The sequence below is a fragment of the Zingiber officinale genome, chromosome 1B, assembly GCF_018446385.1.
Source record: "Zingiber officinale cultivar Zhangliang chromosome 1B, Zo_v1.1, whole genome shotgun sequence".
Taxonomy (NCBI): domain Eukaryota; kingdom Viridiplantae; phylum Streptophyta; class Magnoliopsida; order Zingiberales; family Zingiberaceae; genus Zingiber; species Zingiber officinale.
The window spans coordinates 4,857,312-4,867,711 of record NC_055986.1 but is presented as its reverse complement, the minus strand read 5'-3'; the positions used below and the strand labels follow the sequence as shown (position 1 = coordinate 4,867,711).

The window sequence follows — 10,400 nt, the reverse complement described above, 5'->3', positions numbered from 1 at the left end:
CTCTAATTGAATTGAGTTTAGCTACGAGAGAAAATGTTTCCTTGTAGTCTAAACCATATGTTTGGTGAAACCTGTAGCAACCAATCTTGCTTGGATCAGTTAATACTACCATCAACATTGAATTTGAACGTGAATACCCGCTTGCATCTCATTGTTTTCTTTCCATTAGGTAGTTCTAGAACTTCCCATGTACCATTCTTCTCCAAGGCTTCCATTTCTTCTCGAACAGCTAACCTCGACATTGGATTTAGCAGAGCCTCCTTAATATCTTTTGGTATCTCAATTTTATTCAAAGTAGTAGTGAAAGCTGAAAACTTAGTCGATAATTTCCCATATGAAATAAATTTTGAGATGGGATGTTGAGTGCACGACCTTGTACCCTTTCTGAAAGCAATGGGTATGTCTAAATTAGACCCCAAAGCTTCATTGACTTTACTACCAGAGGGTTCAATACTCAAGGGAGGAATCAAATCGGATTCTTGACTTTGTTGGGTATAAGGTTTGTCACTATCTTGAGAATAATTCTCCCACGGATGAGCAAGTAGCTTAGGAACTTAAGGATTTTCTTCTGATATTTCCAATCCTTGTTCTAATTGTGACAACATAGGTTCGTCTATATTGGTTAAGGAAGGTAGTGACAAGGTTAATGATTGAGGTTTAAGTTCTTCCCAAGACTCATCTAATTCTAGCTAACATTTCCCCCTGATGATGGGGTTTTGGAAAAAATGGTTCGTATTCATGAAACGTGCATCCATCGACACAAACACTTGACGGAGTGAAGGTGAGTAATATTCATAACCCTTTTGGGTGGGAGAATACCAGTGAAAACACAGTTGATTGATTGTGGATCAAGTTTTGAACGGTTTTGGGCATGGACATGAACAAATGTTGTACTCCCAAAAATTTTAAGGGGATAGAGGAAAATCGAAATGATGGATAGGTTTGAAGGAGAATAAACATTGGAGTTTTGAATTTGAGAACTTTTGAAAGCATACGATTTATAAGATGTGATGCAGTTAAGATAACTTCGCTCTAAAAATATTTAGGAACATACATAATGAACATAAGGGCTCTAGTAACCTTATGTAGGGGACGATTTTTTATGCCATTAGTTGCTAGATATTCTCCTACGACAGAATTAAAAAATTCTTTTCCATTATCTGTTCTTAGTACTTTGATTGAGTTTTGAAATTGATTTTTTATCATAGAGCAATAAATTTTTACAACCACTGTTTTTTCTTTGAAAAGATAAATCAAATATACTCGAGTGTGATCATCAATGAATGTAATGAGCCATCTAGTACTTGTGATATTTTGTACTCGAAAAAGTCCCCAAATGTCACTATGAATTAGAGAAAATGGAAGAGACTCTTTGTATGGTTTGGACGGAAATGATGTTCGTGTGTGTTTAGCTAATTGACAAGAGTCACATGTAAACAAACTAGGATTCTTATTGATAAATAAATGTAAAAATAAGCGTTTAAGGTAATGAAAATTAGGGTGGCCTAACCTACGATGCCACATTATTACATCCTTGTTGGAAACATAAGAAGAATTATTCTAGCTTTCCTTTCCATACTATCATCATTCTCAAAGTAGTGCAGTCCACCATCCTCTTTAGCAATGCCAATCATCCTCTCTATTCCCTGCTCCTGTATTTGACAAGATTTGGCAGAAAACTTAGCAGTGCAGTTAAGATCATAAGTTAGCTTGCTAATCGACACCAAATTGTACGCTATCTTGGGAACATAAAGTATAGAATGCAGAATAAGAGAATCTGATAAATGGGCAGACCATTTTCCAACAATAGGAGAGATAGTTCCATCTTCTATTTTTACCCGAGAGATTTTATCACATGGTGTAGTGTAAAATAGAGATGGATTACCTATCATATGATCGGATGCACCAGAATCAAATATCCAATGATTTTGTTTTTGTATACTAAGAGCAGTACCTTGATGAGCAAAATTGCTTGCTACAGTATTGGAATTACGTATATTTTAATGATTTAATAGTTTACACAGCTGCTCAAATCGATCCTTCTTTAAGAAAACCCCTGAGTTGGTTGATTCGTCATACTCCTTTTCTATAGTTGTTTGGAAGACTTTGGATTGACTCTGTTTCAATTGTTTTGCATTTATAGGTTTCCATAGAGATCCCAACACATTTCTTGGGTATGACTAAGTTTATTGCAGTGAGAACATTACAAATTGGATTTCTGATCTCCAATGAATCGGCTAACATTTTTTTTTTTACAACAAATCCATCGTTGTCTATGGATCTATCAGGGATAGGACTTTCATATGAGCCCTTTTTAACACCAAGCTTGACTTGACGCCTACTTGCTTCACGTCGCACTTCTGCAAATGCTTGGTCAATTGGAGGGAGAGGTCTTCAACCATGAATTCGTCCACAAACCTCTTCAAGTTCTTTATTGAGTCCATCTAGAAACTCATACAAGCATTCTTTTTCTAGATGCTTTTTAAACTTCTTGTTATCTTCAAAATCACCCCAATCTGCCACATAGTGCATATCTAACTCTTGCCAAAGTGTATGCAATGCATTATAATATTCAGTGATATCCAGATTACCTTGTTGAATATCCTTGAGTTTATTCTTTATCTCGAAGACTTGTGATGAGTTTTCGAGATTTGAATAATTCTCCTTCACAACCACAAATTTCTTTGGCAGTTCGTAAGAATAAATAGGTACGACTAATATGTGGCTCCATTGAGTTGATCAACCATGCCATAACAAGTGAGTTATTGAGTTCCCCACTTGGGAACTTGGGTCCTCTATGCTTGAACATTGAATCTCACTAGTGATGTAGCCAAGTTTCCGCCTTCCTTTGATCACCAATAAGACAAATTGAGACCATTGAAGAAAGTTCTTGCAATCCAACTTATGGCTTGTGATCTTCAACAATGATCCTTCTCCAAAAGGTTGAGTGATCACAGACGAATTCACTTGTTTGGATATGCTAGATGAAGACACATTCTTATCCATGCTAGTCTCCGAACTCATTATTATAAGAGAAACGAAGAGAAAGAAAGAAACACAGAGGAATTTTTTTTATGGCTCAGATACCATGAAGTCAATTACCATAAAAATATTCCACACATTATTCAAATAGTTAACCAACATATATATACAACTTTGTCCATTAAAAGAAAATGGAAAAAGATTAGGGTTTAGGGTACGCAAGCCATAATATTTACTTACTAGAAAATGATAAAGAATAAAGGAAAGAATTAATTAATAAGGAATAAAAAAAGAACAAGTTTATCTTCTTCCAAAAATAGAATGATTTACTAACAAGAAGCAAGTTTACTTTCTTCCTGATAGTAGTTACCCTTCCTCTAAAACAAGCAGAAAAATAATTAACAAACTTGGCACGCCACAAAACAGATATATCTGCAAGCAAGTACTCTCGCATTCTCATCATTGTCCTATATTCGACGACAACCAAGATACACATTCATGTCTACCTTATGATTTTGGTGTTCATAAAAAGTTTATTGTGCCGTGCCAAGAACCAAAAGCTTATGAGCTAGAGCTAGAGCAATCTCCGAGTTTGCAGTTTATGCTAAGCAGGTATGGCAAGTGTTCATACCCTAAACTTTCTTAACAAGAACTGTAAAAGTGAAAAGTGTCATCTTTCATTTCAACGAAAACGAAGCATCATATTATAGGGCTAAAGCAAGGTCATGATAAATTATCATCAGTTATTTCTTCATATCCATTTTATTGCGAAAACAACACCAAAGAGAAACAATGGTTCACAGATTCCAACAAGTCCCTCAAAATCATAGTGTGTTTTTGCGGTAGCCCTTGTGCCACATGCATACCACATGTGTTATAAATACGATAATCTTTTTGTCCATTTGATGAATTCACATACAATAATTGTTCAGATCAGAATCATCATTATTCGGAGTGCAGCCAACAATTTATACTTGATTTTGATAAAACATAGCCTGATGAATTTTAACAAGACAACCAAAAAAGTAGACATTTTTGTGAGGTGACCCTTATGCACATACAACATCATCGTTTATACAAACACAATGACTTTTGTGTTTATCTGAACAATGCAATTGTTCAATCATTGTTTAGATAAGAATAATCCTTCATTCTATAAGCACAACTATCGCTTATGAGAATTGAGACAGGTTTTGGGTATAAGGAGAAAAGTATTGTGCATCGCATAAGTGGTTGATCTGGATTGAGGACAACAAAGGAGTGGTAAAATTCCTCCCACCGAGGGCAGTGTGGCACTTTACCATAGTTGATTCGCTTACAATTTGACGATTTATAAAAGAAATTTCTGTCAATTCGTAGATCTTTATGAACACCAGATGAATTTGACTTGTCATTTAATATAGATTCAACTAAAAACAAGCGGATTTTTCATGTCGCGATGAATTGGGAATAAGCAATTACAATGGTTGACATCATGGTGATCCATATCATTTGCCAGGAAGGTGGAAACAACAAATTAGATGGGGACGAATGCATACCTCGAAGGGGGTGACGATGAGGAGGGATCGAGTACTCCCGCACCAAAGCCTGCGGGATCCTTGAAGAGCGTACTTGAGGATTAGGATGCCCTCGGTCCTCGCCACCGTCACGCTTAATCGGACGATGCCGCAGGCCCGCAGTACACCCCACGAGAGCTCTCTGCAGTAAGGATCATGTAGTTCGTAAATTGTGGACTAAGGCTACGTTTGGTTGGGTGTAATGTAATCTAGCTTGTAATATAATCAAATTTGTAATGTAATGTAATGTAATGTTGATTACATTACTATGTTTGGAAATGTAATGTATGTAATATTTGATTACAAGGATAATTACATTCTTTTGTTTGGTATCTATTATTTTTTATTAGGAATGTAATTTGTATTTTTACAAAATGACAAAAATATCCTACGACCTCTACTGACGGTCGCCGCACTTCTGCCGGAACTTGCGGCAGCTACCGGCCGGCGGCGGCGGTCGGCGGCTAGCGGTCGGCGGCCGGCGGCGGTCGGCGGTGGGGGGCAGGGGCCGACGGTGGACTAAGGGTATATTCGGTATTTAAATTTTGGTAGGACGGTGACCTCGTAATGTAATCGGATTACATAGCATTTGTTTTGTAATCCAGATTACAAAACTTCACTACATTTTGTAATCCAGATTACATTACATTACAAGTTTAAAAGTGAAACAAACAAAATAATCTGCCTTGTAATGTAATCAGGATTACATTATAAGGCAAATTACGCCCTACCAAACGCAGCCTAAAGGATGGTCTAATAAAGATCTTGATTTGGATGAACTTTATTTATTTAAAAATGAGGTCCATCTAAATCAAGGGTCCTCATGTAATTTATGGACCAGAGGATTTGTTCTCCCCCACGTCGCGTCTGACATACACCGCCCCGTTCCACCTTCTCTCTATCAAATGACGCATCTACCCTCCTCTTCTTTTTTTTTTTTTTTTTTTTTAATTTCATTTAATTTTTATTTAGTTTTATTTTTTTAATTAATTTTATTTAAAAATAGCTCTCATACTTGTATATTTTTAATTTTATTTAGTTTTATTTTTTTAATTAATTTAATTCATTATTTTTTATCAATACTTTATTTTTTCAATTTTATATACATTTTATTTAATTTTTATTTTTTAATTAATTTAATTTATTATTTTTTCATAATACTGGTATTTTTTCCAATTTATTTTTTTTAAGTTTTGTTTTTGATTGATTTTTTTTTGTTAATCAATTTTTTTATCAATTTTATTTTTTTAATATTTTTTTATATGTTAATAATCTTTATTTATTTTTAGTTTATATTTAAAACTAACAAAAATACTAACAATTAATAGTGAACACATTCATAATTTAGGAACAAACATTTTTTTTTTTCAAATGAAGAGTATATGTAATAATACAAAAAATATGAAAATATATAAAAATAGAATCTTAATCAATATTACCTCCAAATTCTGCTCCCGATGCGTTTGGTGGTGGTGTACCTATTACTTCGTACCAAAATTGAATATGTGTCGTATAACGAGTGACTCATCCTTTAGCTTCATACGATGAATGTTGTCACCGCCAAGTTAGAATGAGTGGTATAGGATAATGAGGATGTAAGAAAACTTGTACGAAGTGATTGCCAACATGAGCAATAGCTATTTCTCGACGCTCTTGGTTTGGAACTGGAGGAGTTCTTAATGGCAACTGAGTAAAACAACTCATAATATTCTCACCAAATGTATGAAGTATAAGATTATACCTTGATGCGATGACAATTCCCAAAGGCATAGAGTCCATCCAATACATTTCTAGTGCCCACTGCTCGAACCAATTCAATGAGAATAATAGATTGGTTACCAAATTTGGATCTGGATAAAGTTGATCATATAGATCCTTATTTTGTTGAATCTCTTCTATAAGCTTGAATCATACTTGAAACCAACCTTCTTCACCATACCTAATTAGTGTAGCTATTGCCCTGAATCCACAATGACCATCAGGTTGAACATCAACAGTGTGAGAAATATAACGCTGCAGAGGCACGGGTAATTTCTCAATATAAGTATCATAGATGGATGAAATTGGAGAGTGATCATGGGTCGTTTGTGTTGGAACCCCAAGGTTGTTTTGGTGTGTTCAACAAGTTGAGTTAGGTCCTGCGTTGTTTCTAACATTGTGTCTAAGTGTGCAGGAGCTTAGGAGCACAGGTACTCGAGCGGAAGACGCAGCTAGCGAGAAGGACGGCACGCTGTGCGTCCGAGGGACGAGGTGCTGCGGAAGAGTACACCGGCGGACGAGAAGGAAGTGCGCGCGGTGGTTCCGAGGTACGAAAGCCGGAGCGGAAGATTGCTCCGGGAGCAAGAGACGCAGCTAGCGCGAAGGTCGGCACGGGGTGCGACCGAGGGACGAAGTCTGCGGATGAGTACCCTGGTGGACGAGAAGGAACACGCGGCAATTCCGAGGGACGAGAAGCCGGAGGGAAGCACGCTCGAGAAGACCGGAAGATGGGTTCGGGTGAGCCCTATTCCGGAAGGCTGAGATCACCCAAGCTAGCGGAGCCGGAGCGAACAGACCCGGACCAAGACGAGCCGAACTGAGACAAGTTGAACCGGAGTCTAAAAGTCAACTTATGTTGACCTTAGGGCTCCGGGCGCCCAGAACCATTCCGGGCGCCCGGAATCGACTTTTCAACAGGATCGAGTTTTGACTCGATCCAACCGTTGGGGGATAAAATTTATCCCCCCCAGGGCGCCCGGAACCCTTCCAGGCGCCCCGACCAAGGCTATAAATATAGTCTTGGTCCAGAAGCTTTTCAACAATTCAGAACTCACGCTTTTCTTTCAAACACTTGTACGTTTTCTGTAGTTAGCTTCTATTGTGCGCTTCAACTTTGTAAGAGGCTTCTCCGCCTGAAGGAGAAATTCTAGTGCGATAATCTTTCTTGGATTAACAACCTTCCCGGTTGTAACCAAGTCAAAACCTGGTGTCTCGTTTTCTGTTCTAATCTTAGTTTATTGCTTTGATTATTTTTACAAGTGTCAGTTTAAGAGTTCGAGAAAGGTTGGTTTGTGTTTTGATTTCTGCAGGGCTATTCAACCCCCCCCCCCCTTCTAGCCGGCCCAACGGTCCTACAAGTGGTATCAGAGCCGAGACGCTTCAGGAGGACTAACCGCCGAACGAAACAACGCGATGGCCGGACCAAGCATCCACCCGCTGAAATATGAAGGGGACTTCGCTACCTGGAAAAAACTGATGCAGGTATTTCTTACTACAGATATTGAATTATTTTTAACAATGAAATTTGGCTTTGAAGCTCCAGAGGACAAGGAAATAGATAAATGGACAAAAAAGGAGCAGGCCGACTTCGTGGCGAACGGCAAAGCAGAGTACCATCTGCTAAGTGTCCTTCCGCCTCAAGAAGTCAACAGGATCGGTAAATATAACTCCGCAAAGGAACTTTGGGAGAAGTTTCTCGAGCTGCATGAAGGTACGTCCGAAGCCAAGCTCGCTAGACGAGATCTGCTTCGCAATCAGCTCCGACTGGAAGAAGGCAGGAAGTTCTACACTCGAATAAAAGGACTCATCACCGGAGTCATGAATCTCGGAGAAGAGGTAAGTAACCGAGATTCGCTCAGGTACGCCTTAAATTCCTTTCCTAGAAATTCAAAATGGGCATCACTAGTAGATGCATTTTACATTTCTAAAGATTTAGAAAAGACTTCATTAGAAGAATTCTTTTCAACATTTGAAGTGCATGAGTCAAGATGTGCAAGAATGAAGGAGCCTAAAAACAATGTCGCCCTCAAAGCCTCGAGAGACGAACCAGAATCTGAATCCTCTCTCGACGACGAGGAAATGGTAATGATGGTAAGAAGATTCAAGAAACTTTGTAAATCCAGATCTACTAACCATTCGCAGGGAAAGAAGAGAAGAACGATCCGCTGCTACCACTGCGACGAAGAAGGGCACGTCAAGGACAACTGCCCCAAGCTGAAGAACAAGGACAAGGAGAAGGGTAAGAAGCCTATCCAGAAGCGAAAAGCCCTAAAGGCGACGTGGGACGATACGTCGTCGGAGTCGGAAGTTGAGGCATTCTCCGGACTTGCTCTAATGGCAAGTCATCAAGACGAAGACTGCGAGTCGACCTCTTCCGAAATGAGCATCGAGAGCATCGATGAAGGGGGAGCTTCGTCAGAAGAAAGCAGCAGTTCAGGGGGAGATACGGACAACGAACTCGACAAGGTAAGTCAGGTACGTTCTCTTCCTCCGGATAAACTTTATAAATTTGTTAAGTTATTAACTAAAGACTGCTGTAAATTAGAAAGAGAAATAAAAAATTTAAAAATAATTTTAGCTAAATCCTGCCTCTAGAAGAATTAGATAAATCAAATTTGGAAAATGAAAAATTGAAACTTGAAAATTCAAGTAGATAATTTGAAAAATTATGCTTGTTCATCTAATTCTAGAAAAATAAAAAATTTAAATTGGTATTATAGATATCACCCGGAACAAATTAAGAATATCTCTAGAAAATATGTCCCTAAGAAATTTTTAATTAATCCAGTAGGCTGGAACCTTTATTGGGTTCCTAAATCTTGCTTAATCTAAATTTTATAATTAAAATTAGCACTTTTCAGTGAGAAAATTAAACAAAGAATTTCTTTATGAGGTTTTATCAAGGAAGTGGTTGTTGCTCCAATAACCAAGAAGGCCTAGTGCCTCGCCACGACCTGGAAGCCAAAATATTGAAATAAATGTTTAATTAACTTACTAATAAAGCATTAATACAAGAATTAATTAGTGATTTAAAAAGGGTTATTTCAATTTAGAAATTTACTTAGAATTTTTTTTTACTTAGTCATTTGTTTTTTTTAAAAAAAAATGTGCTTAAAAATTCTCAAAAATCATTCCTTCTTAAGTTAAAAGATTTTCTGAAATTATTTATGCTCAAATTACTTAGAAATTTTTTTTAAGTTAGAAATATTTTTCAAAATAATTCTTGCAAAAACTTAAAATTATTTTCATGAATTTATTTTAAATATTTTTTCTTTAATCCTTAGATTGTTTTTTTTGGAACCCCATTTTTTGTGATCAAAGGGGGAGAAGGGAAAGTATAAGTCTAGGGGGAGGTAGATAGATTTAATTTTTTTTCTATCTTTTTGTACTTAAATTGCAACTTAAGTTAAGTTACTTAATTTTATTTAAAGTCTATTTTACCCTATCTTAACTTGGGTTGATCACACCAAAAAGGGGGAGATTGTTGGAACCCCAAGGTTGTTTTGGTGTGATCAACAAGTTGAGTTAGGTCCTGCGTTGTTTCTAACCTTGTGTCTAAGTGTGCAGGAGCTTAGGAGCACAGGTACTCGAGCGGAAGATGCAGCTAGCGAGAAGGACGGCACGCTGTGCGTCCGAGGGACGAGGTGCTGCGGAAGAGTACACCGGCGGACGAGAAGGAAGTGCGCGCGGTGGTTCCGAGGTACGAAAGCCGGAGCGGAAGATTGCTCGGGGAGCAAGAGACGCAGCTAGCGCGAAGGTCGGCACGGGGTGCGACCGAGGGACGAAGTCTGCGGATGAGTACCCTGGTGGACGAGAAGGAACACGCGGCAATTCCGAGGGACGAGAAGCCGGAGGGAAGCACGCTCGAGAAGACCGGAAGATGGGTTCGGGTGAGCCCTATTCCGGAAGGCCGAGATCACCCAAGCTAGCGGAGCCGGAGCGAACAGACCCGGACCAAGACGAGCCGAACTGAGACGAGTTGAACCGGAGTCGAAAAGTCAACTTATGTTGACCTTAGGGCTCCGGGCGCCCGGAACCGACCGGGGCGCTCGGAACCCTTCCGGGCGCCCGGAATCGACTTTTCAATAGGATCGAGTTTTGACT

General features: G+C 38.5%; 1 protein-coding gene across 1 annotated transcript in view; it reads right to left on the bottom strand.

The window, feature by feature from the left end:
• Window positions 1-1,431: 1,431 nt before the first annotated feature.
• The window catches only part of LOC122050012, a 25,058-nt gene continuing 16,089 nt past the window's right edge, over window positions 1,432-10,400 (bottom strand). Inside the window, exons 2-3 of the mRNA XM_042611096.1 lie at window positions 4,521-4,715; window positions 1,432-1,652 (exon numbers count right to left, since the gene is read on the bottom strand). Of these exons, the coding sequence (XP_042467030.1) occupies window positions 1,527-1,652; window positions 4,521-4,715 (321 nt within the window). The 3' untranslated portion in view covers window positions 1,432-1,526. The remainder of the gene's footprint in view (window positions 1,653-4,520; window positions 4,716-10,400) is intronic.